Genomic DNA, 22,792 nt, shown 5'->3' with positions numbered 1-22,792 from the left:
TGACAATAATAATTTATTCTCATCATAAGAAAATATACCTAACATCTGAATAGAATAGACCCATAGGGACTCAAAACAGTACGTCGAATGTGTTGATAATTTATTTTTTTTGGCATTCACAAAACGTAGGTAATAATAATATGTAGGCAGGCACTTGGGTTTATTTGGAAAGCATCTGTCAGTCGTGCAGGTACCTACCTAGTTATATATCAATGCTGGCATCCATCAATGCTGGCTGAATTGGCTTGGACAGGGAACTCTGAAATATTTTTTTTTCTTTTCTGTGGTCTCGGACCATCGCAAACAAGTAATGTTGCGCCAGTTTTGATTTGTGACTAGGTATAAATATGCCAGTCGAAATTATTTTTGGTAGGTAAATACTTCTGATTACTTATACAAATATTGGAAACTGGTTAAGTAAAACCAAATAAGGACTGATCTAATTATTTAAATCTGAATAGGTATATCCCAAATTAATTTTATAATTAATTTTGACATTATTTAGTTTGCAGATATTTTATAAGTAATGTTTTTTTTATGTAGCTACTTACAAACATTGTGTCAATTTTATTTTCGATGAATAAATATTAAGTAGGTATGAATTACTTAACACATTGACTGCTGATTAGATAATTGCTTTTTAATTACCACTTTTAAATAGTATGCTAATTATGTCGATTGGCCACCTAATCGTTTCGCACTAGGTACGTCTTTAGTGTCCAAGTCGATATGCCCTGGATCGAGGGGCCCTGGCACCCCCCAAACATGAAAATTATCAGAATGATTTTAAACATTGAAATTGAAAGCCAATAAACTATACCTTTGGGCTTAGACAAATAAAAACACGGCAAAAAAATGATTTGTAATAATTCTCCAGCACCCTTTTTAGAAAAATTTCTTAGATTTTAATTTCTAACACAAAAATTTCGAAAAAAACGAAAAAAACAAGCAAAATTTTAGAAACCCAATCCCTAATGAACTGTCAAAAAATTCTCGGTGTCCAACTGAATTCAGGAGTGGTGTTGGTCATGGCTGGGGAGGGCTGACAGGGCTCTAGTCTGGGGGCCCGGGTTGTGGGGGGCCCGGCGTGTCGGGTTGACCAGATAAGTGAGATAAACACACATCATAAAGTAGCTTTAATAGTAGAAAAAGTCGCCTGCGGCGCTATTACACTTCATGGCCATGAACATTTTCAATTACTTATATAATTGTGCAATATATTTTTTGATTATTACGTGTCGATACTCGACAGCTCCATTATTAAATTAGATGTATTAAAAATCGCCAATAATTCACTGTATAAGTACCCTTAATTTGAACTAAAACACAATTTGAAAAATGTTAATGTAGTGTTTCACACTGCCTTTAATCTTAGCGGTAGGTAGGGGGCCCGCCAAATATCCTAGCCTGAGGGCTCGTTTCAGGATGTGGGGACCATGGTGTAGGTACACCGAGTGCAATAGACAAAAGACCGATAAACTATAAATTAGGCTGTGAAGAAGAAAAAGAGCCTATGGGACTAATTTACATTCTCCTCCTTTGGCCCCCCCCAATATTAAATCCTGGGTGCGCCACTGCTTATTGTGATAATAATTAGATTCATTTGCGAAAATTCGCGTTCACATTCACTTGAAGTAATGGTAATAGAATTCAATGCATATAATATATCAAACGCGATAGTTTTTCAGGATATGTATGTCTTTTCATATAAGATGATTCAGGAAAATTAACTTGTACCTACCTACTACGTAAGCGCGAACATTATTTCGTCTAATTGCTTTTTTATAACTGAGAATGTCTCAGGAGCAGTTACCCAAACTGAGGTTGCCATGCACTCAAGTGTGCTTTAACCGAATTTATATGACTAGTCAAGAGTGGCCATGAAAGAAAGGAACACATAAGCAAAATTAAAAATTTTGGTAGCTCATACAAAGCTGATAATTATGAATTATCTAAGGAAGTAAAAACATCTTCACGTTGACAGTATGACGCTGCAAATTTTCTAAATGCAACAAATTGGCTTTTGTGGGACCAGATCGGGCGTTTTACTTTTTTTCTTTATTTCCTATTTTTTTATTTAAGTAGGTACTTCAAAAATTATCGTTGTTAGTGTTATTATTATAGTTTTAATGAAAAATTGTATGTGTTTGTTTGTGGGGTGGGGTGGGGTATAAATTTACCACACCGGCTGACGGGTGACACCAACCCTATTTACGCCACTGCTCAAATGCGTTGATGATCCGCACACACACAATAGAAAAATTAGAGGGAACGTTGCTAGCAGTGTATTGAAATTGACTGATGAATGTTTGCTTTATTTTATCAATATACAAGTAAACAAATGAGAAGACGGCTTAATACTTTGGACGCGGAAGACGCACACGGTGCGTAATGACCAGGCGGCCGATCGATGTAATTAACGTGCATTTTAAAAGGCGCAATTAAAATCTCATTATCTCTTCAGCAGCGAAAGCGTTAATGTAAATGCTAACATAAATTTCTCAAATTGTTTCAGACCATTCGTAATAAAATATATTACCATGTGCATGCATACTAACCGCACGTATCTACATACGAGGTAGGTACCTATTATTCATGCGAACTAGAATCTAATACAGATGACAGTTATTTCGGTATCGCACGTTGTTGCCGCTAGAGGCAGCACGTCCTTGACGACTGTATTTAATTTCAAATTAGTAAATAACATAATAAATATAAATTAAAATATTACGTTAAATATATCTAAAAAGTAAGAAAAATATATTGAACAGGCCCACGTTTTCGCTTGATGCAATTATTGAAAATTGAACATTTTTATTTTTCGTAAAAATCGATTGATTTTAGATTGAAAAACAAACATTAAAACTATAATTAATTGACAAAAGAGATTCACTAGTTCCAAGAAAACTTATTAAACAACATTAAATCGATAATTTTGTTTCAAGCAATTACTTGGAACAATAAATATTTATTTTAGTAAAACCCTTATTTTTAGCCGTTTTTTCAAATTTGTCGCTTTCTCTTTGAAATAAAAAAATATATTTTATTTTCCCCATTGTATTTAGATAGGTATCGATCGATTGAAATATGTTTAAAGCTTTAATTTGATAATGAATTTCTATGCCTCTCCCCCTTAAATACTCCGCGGCGAATGAGATATTAAATATCTAAAATGATGTATGATTTAATGGCATAATTTTAAATATTTCATAGACAGATGCGTATTATGGCTTGGTTTCCCAGGGTATAATTGAATTTTAAAAACTAACCAATACCATCTGTAAATTATAGTCTTATTTAAATGTAAACAAATACGTATAACTGACAAAGCTTAGTCTGCAGTGTCTATGGTGGATCCACCCTACCTTCACCCATCACCACAGCAGGATAGTCTAATTTTTCATACATTTAGATTATTGCGTTGGTACAATACGTTTTATTTATTGAATGGGGGAAGATCCTATTAGATTGAAAAAATGTAAAAACTATGTCTCGTACTAAGTCTTTTAAGATACTCATAATTACCACTCTGAAGGGGTGTGTCCATATGCTTTGCTTAGGAGCAAAAATACTATTTTATTTTAAAATTAGTAGGTTTTTAATAATACTACTGAATAAATCCCAACATGCTTAATTTATTATTTAACAAATTATCTGGGTGAGGAAATAAAAATGATATTATTTTTTTCACGTACAAAAATGGAAAAATAGTAGCTACTTACTTATAGTACCTACCTAATTATGGTGTAAAATAGTAATAATTGACTACTATTAGAATATTATTTGCCAATAACCGATAAGATATAAGCGATGTTACGGGTAATAAAGAATAAATGATACATAGTGTCATTTTTAAAATATTAATAAGAATTGTAATAAACGTGACATGAATTTCATTTACCTACCTACCTAAATGTAAAAATAATACTATTACATAATCTATCAGGATAATCAAGGTATCTGAAATTATTATTCATTGATAGTAGTATTAAAATTCTCCATTATTATTATTGGCAATGAATACACATATAATATTGCAATAAATGTCTATGCTATTTGAAATGTCACATTACTGTTCGATGTTTTCTAGGATTTTGACAAATTCTAAATTTGAAAATATTCTGACACGTCAACTAAATAAGCGAAAGAAAACAAATGACAATCATTAGTCTATTAGTTTGACAGATAAAAAGCAGTGACATGGTTTTAGATTATATTTTCGTAGTACTTACCAGCTTTTTTTATGTTAATTCAATATACGAGGGTTCTCCAAGAATTAAAGGCCTTTATTATTTTAAACATTAGGGAAATTTTATTATTTTCCCCACTATTTTTCGACGTAGTCCCCGTTACGATTGATGCACTTGGTGAGCCGTGGTACTAGGTCCTTGATTCCCTTGTCGCAGAACTCTGGCGCCGCCATCCTCATCGCCGAAAATGAATAAAGGTCTTCAATACTTGGACAACCCTCGTAAAATACTAAATTAAAATCAGTAATTCTACATACTCTATCTTCATGGAATCTATAGTGGGCCCTTAATAATATTGTTTGCAAAGAAATGACTGCATAATATGTAGGATAAATTGAACAAGACTGATTAATAAATGCAATTTTTTTTCTTTTATTCTATTTCATTAACCCTATCTGGGTATGACAGCTATGGTCATATAAGGTAGAGCCGCCACTGATTATTTTTATATCAAATTGACAAACACAGTTATGTGGGCCAAATCAAAATTTTCAAATATTATTTTATATTATGATAATTGAGGTGTAGAGTTACTAAACCTGCTCTAGAGACTTTTTTGAGTTTTGAGTAAATCACGAAAAACTGTTTTGGGCATATGATGATTTAAGTGTAATTTTAGATGTTATATTTCTTCCGTTACATACGGAAAAGTATAATAAATGTCAAATCCAATGTATAAGCCCTATTTATTCAAATAAATGCATTTTAATTATCCCAAGAGCGGTCTTTGTCAGTCGCTACCTGACAGAGCGGCGTTCGACGTTAATGCACAGTGTTTCATTGTCGACAGGAGATGATAGTTCAGTAGTGGTCCCTATTTATTTTAATTATGTAATATATTTTCGAATTTACTTTGTCTAGAAAATATTTTGTAGCCATTCTTACCTACTGGCGGCTGTATAATTTTCGCATTGCACCTACATATTTAGCTGTTATATTGGTATGTAATATTTTTTTAAAAAAGTGGTATGTACCTACTTGTCTTGAAAATAAAATGCTTTTTGTTGGTACAAAGCATTAATATTTATTTATAATAACAATAACACATTTAATAATATCAATAGCACAAATGAAAAAACCCAGCGGAATTAAGTACCGGCCTTTACCTAACTAATCGCCCAATTACCTGTGACCCAAATTCCATGAATGTAGGAAACCCACCATTACCTACGAACCTATTTATTAAATGTAAAAATAAAATGATAATATTTTTAAGCAATATTATATATAATCTACTTAGGTATATTAGATATTTTATAGCATTAAATTCAGAAAAACAAATCCGACAAATAAAAGTCTACTTTTTATATACAAATAGGTAATAGTAAACGTGGTATTTCTGAAATTTATTGCAAAAACGTATTATAAAAATAACGGTATTTACAAGTACGATATATTAATAAACATAGGTAATTGAATTGAACAAAAAGCATCTCCCCGACAGAAAATAGTTTTCCTTTAATTATATTTTTGACACAAACCAAATAATGTTATAAACGTTAACTTGAGATTCTTATGATAGTTTATTATACCACACAGAATATTAAATATAAATGACAACAAAAAAAAACACGTGAAACTACAAAATAATATGAGATACCAGTGGATTATTCATAACAATACAGCAAAATACAGTCAATTTTTAAATACGTTTCTTGGCGTAACAGGTTACATTTCCACGCAGCTGGATTTCTCAAACGCTTCCTTGATTGTCCTGGTTGAGATTCCGTCACACTAACTATGGAAACATTCATTATTAAAAATAAAAAATAGTAAAATAGTCGGAGCGAAATTATGACTTTCCTCACTTAACGTTTTGACAGTTTGTACGGAGATTAAAGCATTCGTGAAGAGTCATTATTTAAATCGCGGCGTCTGATTGGCCGGTTACGCAGAGAGGGTTTTACCAGAACAAATTTATTTTCAGAGCGGGTTTAGTCCGTCACCTCGATATCTATCTTGATTTTTTGAAGAAACAGAGAGGAATTTAAAACTCTCACCTAGAACAGAAGATAGATCTTACGAAAGAGCTCCTGCGTACATTCATAACTATTTTTTTTGAAAAATCGCCCAGAGCGGGTTTTCTAACTCTACGCCTCAATTAACAATCCCATATGAAAGAATCTTTTATTTTATATTTTAAAGTTTGGTGGATAGCTATTCATTCATCATAATGGTTCAATTCACATAGAATAAATAAGTGATAAACTCACATTAAAATAATACACAATGTATTATTGTTTTCAGAAAATATAACAGCAGACAGGCGGGGCAGACCAAAAGGTAGCATGTCAAAATCGGCCGTTCCTAAATGTTGGAATGGTGGTAAAAAAAGGAAAAAAAGAGGATTACATTTTATGACTATTCGTGCCAGAGAAAAGCGAGCCGCTTTAGAATTAAACGGAGCAGCCAAAGAAGGGGGCGAGTCAGGCAATGAGAGCGATCCCAGCAGGTCGTCCACCCCGCAGCGCTCTGAAGGCGGCACTCGGCCCAACTCTCCCGACAGCAATTCTGACACCGCCCACAAAAAGCCCAGAAAGAAACGTGAACCCCGTACTAATTTTCCTCCCCTTGAAATGAAAACTAGAGGCGCCAAGTTGCCCAATTTCGCTTTACAGATGAAAGAAGGCCACTGGGACAAGAAGGATGTCGAAACGATCTACAGTAACACATGTGTTATTCCAAAAAAACAGTATTTAGATGACAGTGAATCTGATGATAGTTTCAGTTGCAACTCTTTAGATATGAGAAATGAAGAAATATCAGATGTCTCTGATAGTGAAGAGCCGGAACTAAAAAAACTTCGCGTCACCCCTCTTTACGACACGATGCCCACAGATCATAAAATGTTCGATGTTAGAATTACAGGTCACTTTGGCGATGAAAAAGAAGCACTCTTATCCTTGAACCCGCATGATTGGTCGGTCTCCGATGTGTACAGATATCTTATCAAGTATGACGATTGTAAAGATGTAGCTCAAAAGCTAAAAGATGAAGAAATAGACGGGACCGCTTTCACCATGTTAAATCTTCCCACGATGCGGCAACATTTGAAGATGAAATATAGGCCCGCTTTAGCATTGTGCAAACATGTGGCTATTTTAAAATGGTCATATTATATACAGAACAACAATGTCATGTAACTACTTAGGTAGATAGGTACCTACTGTATTGAGCTTAATGTTATTGTTCTTTTCTAAATTATTACATTCTAAAATCTTTGTATATTGTCATCTAATTTCATAATAACTAGAAAATAATGTGGGCTTACTAATGGTATGCTAATAAGCCTATTTACTGCCGGCAGATCGAATTGTCGAGACCATAAAAATAAAAGGCTGATGTAAAAACTCATCGTTGTGCAAGTTGCAGCACTGTATGCATGGATCAAAAAAATTTTGCGGATTCTTAATTTTTTCATCGAATGATCGAGGTGACAAAATATAGGAAATACACTGCGCAGCGAACATAGCATGCATCAACAACAGATGTGTTTCGCTGACAATTGAAAAATGAGATTGGCGTGACAATCAGCATGTTTGTATGTTAACAGTTTATTGTGGCGAAAATTTAATTTGCACACTATTCCTGGCAGTAAATCCGTTCACCATTAAAACAACTTACAAAAATATTATGTCAATTACCTGTTATTTGTAGCTCCCTTCCAAACCAATGATACGCGAAATCATTTCGCTTGAAAATGTGTAAATTGGCAGAAAATAAAAAAAGATCCATCGCATGCGTATTGGTGGTGCGGCGTGATACGAGTGTGGTGATTTCAATGTTGTTTTGATACATGGTATGCCCACTTTTTGGCCGTGGTCCGAGCATACCCCGAACTCTTGTGTCATGACATGATTATACATGATATGTTTCTACCTTTATCATCACAGCTCTCAATGAATTGTTTACAATCAAACGTGAGCAAAGTCTGTTGAGTCACATTCTAAATCGCGGAGACCCAAAAGGCTCTGTCTAAAATGAAAATTATGAAAAACATCAACCTTATAATTCCTACTTTCATCACCGTGGAGAAGGTTTTATTCTCGCATCTTGATCCACGGGGAGTGGGTTTGAATCTTTCAGCTCAGTCATTTAATTACATTATTTACTTACAGTTGACATCTTTTTCAGTCAAGTGTATTATCTACATATCATTTTTTTATTTTTTTTGACCATGTCCGATCCTAATAGAATCATATGGGCCTCCGCAGAGTAGAGGTTTGTATTAACAGATTTTGTTTTTTATGAGAAATGGATGTCAGCCACTTGCTCAACCTATTAGGTCCATACTCTGACTCACACAAATTGAAAAACAATATGTGTTCCACCATGAATTGACAGTTAACAAAATAAAAGAAATATGTGTACTTGCCAGACCCAGGATTCGAACCTGGGACCCACGGCGTTATAGTCCAATGCTTAAGCCGCGCGGCAACCGTGGGTGTTAATTAACGCTATTATTATTATCAGATATTTGATAGATAATGACTCGATATTTACGAGCATCTACTTGTTAACCTAATTTAGAATTATGGATAGAGGATAATATGTAGTAACAATAAATTCCAATATTCTTTCCACGCTGACGGCACACCTGTTGTACACTAATTAATTGGCCATTCGATATAATTAGCATGTTATTTAAATGCGGTAATTAAACGCTCCGTGGTCAACAAGTTAAATGTATTTAGAATCTAGTGGTCGGCAACCTTTTGAGAGACTGGGTAAAAAAAATTCAATTTTGAAAAATTTATTTGGTAAGTGGGTAAAAGTTTGAAACAAATTTTTAACTACATATATTATAATAATACGTATATTTGCATATGTGTGTGTAAATACAATTTTTAATTTTATAAAAACATACCTACATATCGACACCTCCTACGTATACTATTGTAACTAACAAAATGACGTTTTTCACTTTTTTTCATTTTTCGTATCCATAGTATGTATTACATATGATGCCATTTACAGAATATCAAAATTCGTATTATAAGTGCGATTTTCAAGCATTGCATATTATTGTATCTCAAATTTCTTGAATTTTTTCCGACGTAAAGTATGGTAATGTATTTAGCAACACTATACGCGGGAAACGCACGGAGATCTTGCCGCGCGGGTGTATTGTTACTGCTAATTACGATACTTCACTTCGGACGGGAGGTGACACACCGCTATCACTGTGAACTTTCGGTTATATTGTATTTTTTGTATGGTTTGGTAAATATTAAATACTATAATGAAGAGATCTAGACAATGCCAATAAATATTGCGCAATATGCCCGCCCCTACAGGACTTTAGTGTCAAGAATACAAAAATTGATAGAAAATCTATCCGTGCACAAAAATGTGTGATTAGGCCAGATGGGACAATTAATAGTACAGCGTATAATATTATAGAAACGGATAATAATAGTAAAACAACAATGGACGAAATAAATTCTACCCAGGGAAACTGTGACTTTAGGATTCAAAGTAAGTTAATATTTTTAATCTTTTTCTCGTACGACAACAAAAAGTATCGTAAGTTATACTTACCATTGTCTACGTCGTTTCTTTGCATGTAATATTTACCATATTTTACGTCGGAAAAAAACTGAAAAAAAATATTGTATCTATCACTTATGGTAATTTACGTCGTGCTTATTTTAGTAAAATAAATTGTATGTAGTACTTACCATATTCTACGGCGACATACAATTTTAGTTACAACATTATACGCATGATAACTTTTATAAATTCATGTTTATTTAGTTGTTTTGCTTTTTACAGAGTCACAACTGCCTCCAGGTGCTGATTAAAATATGATAATAGAACTTTTAGACATTATTTGTGACGATGATGAGACTAATGCCAGCGTTGCTGATACAAACAGACTACATTCTCTCGAAAAGATTAACAGTAAAAGTAATTGGATATGTTATAAAATATAGAGCTATTTTTGTGAAAAATCACCTCAAGAGGTACTGTTACCATAAACTATGAGATTTATAAAGCTTTATAATCATGTTGTTTAAAAAAAAAAACCTCAATTTTACTGGTTAAGGTTTCGGGTGATCGAAATAAAAGTGGTAATATTTTGCTAAATTAGCGATAAATGAAAAGCAACGCAGAGTTTTTACTGAAACTCAGTGTTGTGGCAAAGTTTTACCATTAAATATCATCTGACAAAATATCGAAATGAAAATAACATGGAGCTGGTTAAAGTCTGCAAAAAAAGTTTCTAGCTATATTCTCTATTTGTGACCAATTCGTATTCACAGCTTTGGGCAAGGTGGATAATGAAACTGGTGTTTTAACACCTGATCAACGAAGTCGACACAAAAATTACAATGTTGTATTAACTGACGATATGAATACCAGTGTTTCCGACCATGTTAAGTCCATCCAACCGGTCGAATCAGATTATGTTCGACAGCGATCAAGCAAACTTTACTTAGATGGCGACCTGGATTTTACCCCTTTGTTTAAACTGTAAATAATGAATGGTATGAACCCATAACATACACACATAAAGCTCAAACAGAAAGGCAGTCTCAATTATTCATAAACAATGAAAATTTTAAATTGTGTTGTGTCACTATGTCCCTAAAAAGGACTAGTGTGACCAATGTCATATTTTTAAAAACTTACAAGTACGAGTAGCATCCACGGAGTAACTCCCAGTTTATGGCAAGAACCTTGCTCATCAGTTAAAATTATTTGATATCTGCGAATTTTGACTTCCAAAAAGTTTTGAATACCCTTCACGGAAATTTGAGTATATTTTATTATAAACGTAAATTATCAGTTTTCAATTTCACAGTTTTTCAATTCACATATAAGGTGGCTACATAATACATATGGCAGGAGGCTGAAGGCAAACGAGGTGCAAATGAGGACTCGAGTTGTCATCGATGTCTCGATAGGCCAGAACAGAAATCGCATTGTTTATGACTTTAACATGACTGTATGTGGTCCATAAATACAATGTTAATATAATGCACAAATTTTTGGAAAGGGGACATACGGAAAATGAAGAGGACTACGTTCAAGCCCTGATTGAAAGATGTTCGAAAAACAAACAAATGTTTGCACCTCCAGAAGGGTACTGTCTAGTTGGGTGAGCAAAACAAGAGGGAAAACCAGAGGATGTGGTAGAGATCAATCACGTAGATATGTTTGATTTCAGAGTTCTATTAAAATATCACATATGGACTAATACAAATTAATATAAATCACAATGATCCGTTTAAGATTAATTACAAGTGCGACTTGTCAAGCACTGTCTTCTTGACCATGGCCGTGAAAAGTAACACCTAGCACACGCAACAGCACAGCAAACTTCATTTTCGGTAAAGGTTCTTTATTCACAAATATTGCCAATTCCAAATGCTAAGACAGATGATTTACTGGATATGTGCAATAGTGGAATCATTCCTGAGCGTTATCTTGAGTTTTTCAGTAATTTTATACCTGTTAATACCTACCACTGAAATTCCACCAGCAGTTTCTGAGGAAGATTGATTTTATTATTTGTGAATACGAACACCTATAGCAAATTGTGTTTTTGTAGGATGAAAACAAAATCAGCTTAATAATTAATATGTCAGCGTGTTTGCATTAATATGTTTGCATGCTTCTTTTTTCACATCATATAATTGAAAATTAGTTCCAAACTAAAAATATAGTTGCAAAATGATTTTTTTTCCAATTTCACGTATATTCTAACCTGAAGCCTTTCACCTTACCAGCCTTACACCCTTCCACCTAATCACCCATTGTTATTCCCATGTCTGATTTTACTTTAATATTTGATAAATTATTGTACCAATTATTCGTAAGAACATTGGTTTGAAGTGATTGTAATTTTTCATTTAATTTTATTTCAATATTTACATACTTCCTTGATATGGATTTTTGATTGAAATTGTTTCTTCTCTATTTTTTTCTGTATGTTTAATTTTTATCACGTCATGAAAGTCTTAAATTTATTTTATGTTTTATGAAATGACAATAAAAGCAATTTTATATAGAGAATATTTTTTCCAACCTACCTGATGACCGTACCATAACTTTTAATTATTGTTATTACCGAATTATGATTTTAAATATGCAAAAAATCCTAAGTGAAGAATTGCATCTAGCATATACAATATATTTCACTAACACCATGACGACGTAAATTATAATAAGTATCACATACAACTAAATGCATGTGAGAGGTTCCGCCGTAAACTATTGTATGTGCTTTATACAATGTTTCGAACAAATTCTTTTCCGCAGTGTAGTGTTGTAACTGCATTTTCTCATAAACCACAAAAAATATTAGATATCCTTTAATGCAAAACAAATCTATTTATGATTGACAATAAACATCCCAAATTTGGTGCAAAACATTCAAAAGGTCGACTTACACCAAGCTTTTGTGTCTTTAAACCGCTCTCCTGTAAAGTTGCGATTTTGAAGTTACAATACTCTACGTAGGAGGTGTCGATATAATAATTTTATTAGTGGTTTCTTTGGTTTTGAATTTTTTTTGCAAGTTTTTCAACATTTGGCAAATACGTAGTTGTACTAAGCCGAACACAGGAATCAAGATTCACCGCAGAGTATTCTAGACACATTTCATTTGAGAACATATTTGCTCACAAGAATGTGATGAACCAAATACTGATAATAGAGCAAATGCAGTTTTTTTTAAGCATGAAAATACGAAAACGATATGAAACACATTCAATGATAATAATGTAAAAAAATTACCTTCAGTTTATGTACTTACTTAAAATTAGTAAGTGATAAAAAACATTATTATTTATTCATTTTAACTTTTTTTAATTACAGTGGAACCCTGATCTACCGTTCTCGCATAAATCGTTTTCCCGCATGGATCGTTCATTTTTGAAAGTCCCGCCAAACACCCATAAGAACAATGTTTAATAATCCCGCATTAACCGTTCCCCGATTTATCGTTTTCCTCAATCTATCGTCTAAATATTATGGTCCCGTCACAAAAATATTATCCCGATTGACAGTTTTTGTTGAATATTTTTCAAAAAAAAAATTATATATCCTGCATTTATCGTTTCCCGCATTTATCTTTTTTTTCTAGGGTCCCTTGAAAATCGTAGAATCAGGGTTTCACTGTATTGGTATTTTCAATAAATAAATAATTAAGTATATAAAAATAATAATTTAAAAAAAAAATATTTTCTTGGCGGGTAACTCAAAATGTTGTAGCGGGTAATTCAATTACCCACGGGTAGTAGGTTGCTGACCACTGAGTAGATCCATTTTATTTTCATCTATAGAAACTAACACATTATTTTAAAAAATTGCTTGATTTTAAGTTTGATACGACTTACATGAAAATCTTCTGAACGAATTACTCACGGAAGTCGAGGACTTATTGTATATCAGCACTGTCCAACTTCTTTTAGGCCGCGGGCCATTTTTTCTTTAGCATACATTTCGCGGCCAAAGAGGATAGGTAAATGAAAAGGCAGTTAATGTCAATTCAAAAGTTATTTTTTTATACAAAAATAACACAACTAGAAATAATAAAAACAATAATTAAGTTTTTTTTTTTTTTTGTAAATTTTTTATTCATCATAAGTTAATTGCGTTTACAAAACAAAGATTATACGTAGCCGGCTTGCACATCAGAACTCGCCTCATACGCTGCATTTCAAATTCATTGATGTGACGTCATCGTTATCATCATAACACATGCTGTCAAATGGAGCTTCACAGATTGGCCGAATGCAACCAGGGGGGTGAAAGTTTCATACAGCGAACGTGACCACCTAATACATCAGAAATACTCAGTTTTCAGAATAGATGGTAGCACGGTCACACACGAAGTCGCATGATACAAGGCCATTTCAATGACCAATCAGAGCTCACCCATGGTCCAGCCAATCAACATTCGAGCTTTCGATCAGTATTTTCAAATTTCATGTTAATTCTACATGATATTTTCAAAAACAAAAGCAGTCGTCCAATATTTTTCGAGTTGACATAATGTGAAGTGTCAGAATAATATTGCTGTTCGGTGTTTTTAAACCATATTGATAAAAAGGTTTTGCAATCCGATGGCTGATAAAATAAGTTAATGGGTAAGTCTACTTTTATTATACAGTATAACCCCTATTTTACGTTTTTAAGGGACTGAAGAAAAAAAACCTAATTGGAGGGAAAATGTAAAAGGGGGGTATTGAAAAAAAGAACATTTAAATTTTATGTTTCTAAAAAAATAACGTTTTATTAAAAAACAACATTCAATTAAAAATTTTATTGATTTTTTTTTTATTTTTTATTAAAAAGTTTGAAAAATTAAATTTGTTTGTTGCATTTTTGTTATGTAATTCTCACCTTACGCCTGTTATGGGTTGGTTTTATTAAAAGATATTATTAATTATATCTAACGTTTTCTTTTATTTCCGATTTATAACACAAAATCACATACAATTATTATTACTGGTATACTAATATAATGTTGAATATTACAAGGTACACAATGCGTGTTTCTTGTGAGACGTCCGACTGTAGAGTGTTTTTTATTCTGGAATATTACTAGGAAGGAAACAATAAATATAATGCAACAAACTTAAGAAATGACAAGATGTAACATGTTTCAGCCTGTCGAACCCACTGGCTGACAAACTAACGGTACAAATTTGAATGGCACATAACACCTCCCTTCAAAAGAATAAACTTATGGTACACAATTTTTACCATGAGTTTGGTTAAAAGAAATTATAATCATATTAATACATTGGTTTTCGAAAATAGATTTTGTTGTGAACAATAGATTGTGATATGTGACAAATAGATTTAGAACAATTGAAGTCATATTACATACAGGTATATATATATATTTTTTTTTACATTTAGAAAAACAATAAAATTCTTAATATTAGTACATATTATAATAAAGTAAATAATAACATAATCCTTTGAATGAGATTATTTATTGTGAGGGATCTAAATTAGTTTGCTTAATTCTATTTGTGTGAACCTTAACTAACTTATTCTGAACCTTAATTGTAACATTTAACGGACTGTTAACCTTGACAATTTCGTAAGGTCCTTGGAAATTAGGAGATAATTTTTTTTGATTTATTTATTTTAGAGGCGTTATTGGTTAAGTATATTTTATCACCGATTTCAAATGTTCTTAATGTTTGTTTAAGGTTATTTCGAGAGATTTTACTTTTCTGACAAGATTCACATTGTTTAATGGAATCTTTGATGTCTTTTTTCATAGTCGTCCATTTGTATTTTAGACGTATGCGATTTAAGGTTCTGTGATATCCGGAATGTTCGTTTATGGGAGACAAATGATATTTTTTAAGTATTTGTGGAATTTCATTGTGATTAGGGTTAGTTATCGTATTTATTTCTGAAGTTATTTCCTTGGATATTGATGTATCATTCGGAATACATTGTGCAATAGATTGTTTTTGACTTGGAAGGGATTCGTGGACTTCATTCAACTTGACATTGAAATTTTGTTTCTCGATGAAGTCATTGTATGAATATGAAGGATTACACGCTGAAGAATTATTTATGAGAACAGTACTTTGATTGTCGATTTGAGACAAAGCGTTAGTATTAGAGTTTGTAAAATCAACGAAACTTTCGTGTTCGTTAAATGGTTCGAGAGTTATTTTATTTGATAAGATATTGACTGACTTAATACTGTTGTTGACGATTGTGGCATATACTTTATTTCCTGGAAGTACCTTTGCAAGAGTACGTGATAAGTATACGTCTGGAAGTATTTGGATATTTGGTATTACACCTTCGTTAATTTCAGGATTTTGAACAACTAATTCTATAAAGGTTTTAGATCTAGGCTTTAAAGTATAAAAAGGATTGATTTTATTGAATATAGGAATAATTTCATCGTGAATATGTAATGTATTTGTTTCGTAGTCAATCTTTGCATTATTATTGACGAAAAAGTCATGACCTAGTAATCCGTCTAAAGGAACATTAGTGACATGGTTTGGAATAATGTGAATAGTATGACGAATTTGCATATATTTTAAAGGAAATGTTAAATTAACTGTTCCGATAGTTTTTACTGGATTCGGAGAGTTATCGATACCTTTGAGCGTGACGAGTTCAGTTTCATTAACAAGTTCGTTTCCATCTAGGGAACTTATTTTTACTAACGAAATGTCGGCACCTGTATCAATCAATAATTTTAGATTTTTTTTTTCTGTATATGGAAATTCAACATACGATGTATTTGGTTCTAATGAAAATATTCTGCCTGAATGCTTCGCACGTACCGGTAGGAGGCAGGTCTCCTGGAGTGCTGGGAGTTGATAATTTTGAGAATTTTGTGAATATTGCGGAAATTGATCGAAAGAAACATTTGGATTTGTTTGATTAGTTTGAAGCTGAGAAGGATTCGAATTATTTTTAAAACGATTAATTGTACTGTCGTTTTCTGCACTCTTCGATTAAGTGTCCTGATTTTTTGCAATATCTGCACACTTTATTTACTGAAGTTTTGAACTGATTTATGTTTTGATTATTGTAATTGAAATGATGCGACTGATTATGATAATTATTTTTAGAGTTTATGTGCATACCTTTGAAATCGTTTAAAATCTTATCCTCGTCTATAGCCACGTTTGCTGCTTCTGTTAATGTTGTTGGTTTAGACAATCGAACTACCATAGACGTTTGAGGATGGATTCCTAGCATGAAAGTATTTAGAGCGCTATCCTCAATTTGTTTAATGCGACCTTTTAACTCGTCGTCATCCTTATGTAATAGTCTAATTGCGTTGATGAGGTTATTTCTGCAATTCTCTATACGCTGAATAAATTTGATAATAGGTTCTTTATAATCCTGTTTGCAATTTCTGAGTTCTAATTCTAATTGTGATGTATGTTTATTTTCACCGTAAGTAGTGTTTAGAAAAGATTTGAAATTTTCATAAGATTCAAATTTATAATTTGAAATTGTATATTTGGCATTACCTACTACGCAGTGAATCATGTATTTTAACAGGACGGGTTTCAATTCATTCGGACATATCTCAAAAGCCGTATCACAGTCATTAAGAAATGGGTATAGATTTTTCTTTTCTCCATCGAAGGTTGAAATAAATTTCATCAGAGTATCTAAACTTAGTGACGACATAGTATTATTGTAGTTATTGATAATTTTCATATAAATGAATGAATAATTAATTTACCGTTCTGTTGTGGAGAATAAATACCTACACTTTACACTGTCACTGTTACATACACTAAGCACTTGACACTCGGAGATTATGTCTTGAAGATATTGGAGATTTGAAGATCTGATGGACACTTGAAGAATATGAAGCTGTAGCTTGAAGATTATGAAGTTGGAGCTTGAAGAATTTTAAGTTGGAGCTTGAAGAATTGGAGTTGGTGCTTGAAGAATTCGAGATTTGAGTTTGAAGAATTGGAGTTGGAGCTTGAAGAATTCGAGATTTGAGTTTGATGAATTCGAGATTGGAGTTTGAAGAATTGGAGATTATTCGTCGAATTCAGGAATTTGAAGATATTTGAAGACTCTTGATTTAATGATTTTGAAGATTTAGGAGAATATACAACTTTATATTATTAATTAGATTTTTAATTTCCGTTCGTTTTTCACAACGATGTACTTTAAAAAAACAATTAGTTTATACGTAATATTATTATGTGTTTTATTTTTAGGATTCTTGCTATTTTTAAAGAATTTGAATTCACCGTTAATTTATTTCACGTTATTTAGCTTTATCCACACTTCCTGACACCAATTTTATGTTATGGGTTGGTTTTATTAAAAGATATTATTAATTATATCTAACGTTTTCTTTTATTTCCGATTTATAACACAAAATCACATACAATTATTATTACTGGTATACTAATATAATGTTGAATATTACAAGGTACACAATGCGTGTTTCTTGTGAGACGTCCGACTGTAGAGTGTTTTTTATTCTGGAATATTACTAGGAAGGAAACAATAAATATAATGCAACAAACTTAAGAAATGACAAGATGTAACATGTTTCAGCCTGTCGAACCCACTGGCTGACAAACTAACGGTACAAATTTGAATAGCACATAACACGCCGTTCGAATGTCACGACCCAATCATTGTTAAGCGCGCGTACCTCGCATATTTTGAATATTTCCGACGTAAATCGCGGGAAAGAAAAACGTAAATTCGGGTATTAAATGTACTGAAATACATTGGGACTGAAAAAATTACACGCAATTGCCGGGAAAACGTGAATTCCGGGCACGTAAAAACGAGGTTATACTGTATTAGTTTATAGGTATTATACGCTTGTAGGCCCCTTGAAATTTCTTTGCAGTCGTGGCATCGAAATAATGATAGTACCTACCTATTGAATTTTCACGTTTGCAAATCTAACAACGCAAACATAAAAAATAGATAGGTATATAAAGAAGATTATGTTTGAGTAAATTATGTACCCACCTATATAAAATATCTATATTATATTTGCGCATTCTTACAAAAGTGTAAATGGCGACCATTGTCATTTTATATTTAAGTACATTTTAAAATTATTGTTTCAGAATCTATATCAATCTGTTGTCGATCGGCGTGAATAACAGCAAGCGATGAAAGTTTATAATGAAACACAAAATGAAATAATTAATGAAGTTATCAATCTGACAGGAAGTGCTGACAAATAATTTCCATGGTGGGAGTGCATTACTATTATTATTATTACATAATTAAGTCCTCATAAATTTATGTTATTATTTATAATTTGTCAATATGATTATCATTGCAATAAAATGTACCTATCTGAATTGAAATATCGACTTTTATTCAATTTTGTCACAATTTCATTAATTGTATTAAATTATTTTTGGGCTCGGATCTATGGTTCTGTCATAGTCAAAACTTCTAGTCACGCCAATAGTGCCAATTATAGGGGGCATCTTCTTGTATGGAACTTACGAATCTATATAAATATATACTGTTATCTATGAATGCAACTAAACAACAAATGCGACAGGTCGACTATCGACTCTTCTAACATGTTGGATGTCGCGAGAGCCGAGAACATGCCAGACCGTGCCTGCGCAAAGCCATTTTATTACCACATTTTCCTGTTTGTCCAGTACAAATCTTGCAATCGATTTTTAACTAACTTCCCAACTAGCTAGACCAGTGGTCGGCAAACTCATTTGTCAAAAGAGCCAAATATCAACAGTACAACGATCGAGATTTCTTTTGAGAGCCATATATCTTAAGCTGGAATTATATAATATGTAGGTACACTGTTTATTAACTTAATAAACTTTAGTTAAAGATTGAAGTCTTAATTAAACTATAGGTAGGTACACTGAATAAAACTTGATATCATACTTTATAATGATCTTATTTATTGATAAAAATTAAATTGTAAGTAAGGTATCATTAGAATCAAATCATGGCAATGACTGACAAACACTCGAATGTGAATAATGGCCTTGCATCTCCTTGCAAAGTTTGGGTACGTCAGGTTTGTATGTTCATGTTTTTAATTTTAAGCACGATTCCAGGTTCTCATCAATAAGACGACTTCTCAATTTACTCTTGATTTCCTATCTTAGAAATCTCTTTACTAACCACAAAACATTCAGTAATTAAATACAAAAGTTGATTTTTCTTGAATCTTCTAAAGTTCCTCAAGTGTTTCCATCCTTGAATCACCGACAGGATATTTAGTGCTAAATGACGCGTGTTTAGTTGTAAAGTGTCCCTCCAAATTTGACTTCATGCTATGCGCCAATTTTTCCCGACAAATAATACAGGTCGGTAGGTTATTTTTAAGTTTTGAATAAACGCGAAAGTCTCGGTCCATTTAGTCATCCATTTTTCTTAGCTTCTTCTTTGTAGCCATGTCAAATAGGGCAGAGGGCATTTGTGGTAGAGCCGCACTCAAGGGGCCAAAGAGCCGCATGTGGCTCGCGAGCCGCGGTTTGCCGACCACTGAGCTAGACATTTGAAACTTTTAGAATATATCAGAATATGATGACAATGCATTCTTTTACTACTTTTAGCCTTCTTTAAGACGATACATCAGTGAAACAGCAAATAATTTTCAACTATAGGCGCGACGAAATTTTGGACTCTGAGAGAGAACGTCGAGCTAGGAACACGTCAATTTGTTTCGTGATGGCGACAGGGGTATTAATTCTTAAATCGTGTAAAGATGACTAAAAACGTTACCCATTTACTTGAAAAAGAAAACATGTCAATGAAAATATTATTATTGTTACTAATAGAACATTAAATGGACGCATGTTGGATTTATTTGACAAATTATATTTCGTTTGGCATGCGTCATTTGCACCCGCAATCTGCGCATCGCCTAGCCATGATCTTTTTAGACCGTGCCTCAACTGAGGTATAGCCTTAAGCAGAATATAATTCATTTTCAGTTAATTCTGTCTTGTATGGAAAGTTAGTTCGGAAAAAATCCGCAAGGCGGCGCTTCGATCGAATTCAATGCTTGCACTTTTGCGTAACGGCGTTCGACGATTTTGAAAAAAGAATTAACTCGCTTTTTTGTTTCTTTGTTTATTACTTCATATGAAGTACAAGTTTTAAAAATCTCATGTTATTCAATTAATAAATGTTTGAAAATTTCTTATAATTGCTCTCTTTATTACGCATTTTCTTTCAAGTTGATGGGATAATTCGCACCGTGAGTGTAAAACCAAGGCATCTGTAAAAATATATTTTGGATATATTAGGGTTTGAAGTCTTCGTTTTGTTAGGAGAAATAGAGTTTCTAAAAAATACCATAATATTTGGTTTATATCTACATTATATTGCATGTTCTTTCAGTTACTTCACTTTTACATTATCAAGTTCTTGCAGTTTTGCATTTAATCTCGAAATTTAAAAATTTGCAAATGCCTTGGTTTTACACTCACGGTGCGAATTCATCAAAAAAAGATTAAAAAAGTATTTATTTTTAAATAGAATTGTCAAGTTTATATGATTCAGCAGAATTTAAAAATGTGGTATATAAAAAGTTCTTTTTATCTTGTAATTATTTATCTAGACGTCAGTGCGCACACCAGTCACTGGGTGCTTAATGAGTTCTGCTGCGATAAATGATCCACTGTGCATGGATATGATGCCTAATAATTAACGGATGAATCCAATATTTTTGCCTTCTGCTTAAAATTCTGCGGTACCAATATATATTAATCGCTGTTTCAGCGTCCGATGACATATTTGCGTAATGGCGCTGGCCAGAGAACTTATTATTTTGACGTTTCGAGACGCTAGTAGATGTGCGCGTTCGTCACATGCAACAGTGTTTCGCGCGGCTCGGAACTCGGTCGCGTCGAACGAGGCGAGTTTTGATATGAGAGCCGCCTTATTCGTACTTATAAGTTATTTAATGCGAGCATTGTGGCCTTAGTTGTTGAGCAACAATTTCTTTTATGTCAATATCAACATTTGTTGCAATAATTAAACAGTAGGTATATGATATAGCAAAATTAAGCAATATATTTCTTTAATTTCTTTTATTTTGTTAACTGTCAATTCATGGTGGAACTGCATTGTATTGTTGTTTTTATTTAATAAAATGCAATTTTTTTTATAGTACTTATTCCACTTTTAATTAATATATTAGGACCGGTTTCGTCCGCCTCAGTGGGACATTTTCAACTGTATACTGTATATTTCTTTGTTTTGAAAAAGTATTTTTAATATCTAGTATTATAATGAAATGTTTTCATATTTTAATGTATGATGGATAATTCTTTCCCCAATGTTTGATGAAAAATTTGCTGTACAGCTCACGGGCTGCAAAAAAATTTGGTGGGCCGCCAGTTGGACAGCGCTGCTGTATATTATACAATATGATTGTATTTCTTGTTCTGAAAGCAATAATCAAAGATCTCATCACAAAAACACATTATGGATCGTTTGAGCGAGAAATTTAAGACTAGACATGTGTATTCAACCATTTTCTTAATTTAAAAATAAATTTTTGAAATATCATTCTGTAAAGCGCTGGTGGCCGCACAAAAGAACCACTGAACTAGATAGATAAATAGATATTGTCATCATTCAGTCATCACTGAATCTTGGTATGAGGTAGATATTTGGAATTTATGGTCATTATTTTATTTTTTATCTTGGAGGGGGCTTAAAAAAAGCCTGCCTCAGGCCTCTGAGTTTCTAAACATGCCACTGCTGAACAATAACATGAACTATTTTTCTATCTAAGTAGCAGTGTTGCCATCTTTTTCTATGCTGATTATAGTACAAAAGCATAAAAATTATAATATTTATGAAAAATATATAGTACAGGAACATTTTTCGTCTTGAATCCTTTAAAATTATAGTATTTTAGTATATTTGGCGTAAAACTATAGTATTTTACATTTTTTGCGGAATTAAAATTATATTATCGTACTATAATTATAGTACGGTTGGCATCACTGTCACTAAGTAGGAACGTACTCAATCTCTTTGCTAGGTAGTAGGTATAACAAATTTAGTATGTACCGTGAAATGGGGAGAGATTA

General features: G+C 32.6%; 1 protein-coding gene across 2 annotated transcripts in view; it reads left to right on the top strand.

Moving 5' to 3' along the window:
* LOC147072254 (scm-like with four MBT domains protein 1) overlaps positions 1-19,063 on the top strand; it is a 28,856-nt gene extending 9,793 nt beyond the window's left edge. Inside the window, exons 6-7 of one of the 2 annotated variants that reach the window (XM_085946322.1) lie at positions 6,498-7,401; positions 18,821-19,063. In XM_085946322.1, coding sequence (XP_085802448.1) covers positions 6,498-7,393 — 896 coding nt within the window. In that variant the 3' untranslated portion in view covers positions 7,394-7,401; positions 18,821-19,063. Of the gene's footprint in view, positions 1-6,497; positions 9,837-18,820 lie in introns of those variants that run through there. The other variant, XM_085946321.1, reaches the window with a different exon arrangement.
* The last annotated feature ends 3,729 nt before the right edge of the window (positions 19,064-22,792 follow it).

The sequence above is a fragment of the Rhyacophila brunnea genome, unplaced genomic scaffold (genome assembly GCF_057557595.1).
Source record: "Rhyacophila brunnea isolate RB1 unplaced genomic scaffold, BYU_Rbru_1.0 scaffold_2, whole genome shotgun sequence".
In the NCBI taxonomy this organism is placed as follows: Eukaryota; Metazoa; Arthropoda; class Insecta; order Trichoptera; family Rhyacophilidae; genus Rhyacophila; species Rhyacophila brunnea.
The sequence above is the reverse complement of the archived record's forward strand: the minus strand, read 5'-3'. Positions and strand labels throughout refer to the sequence as shown.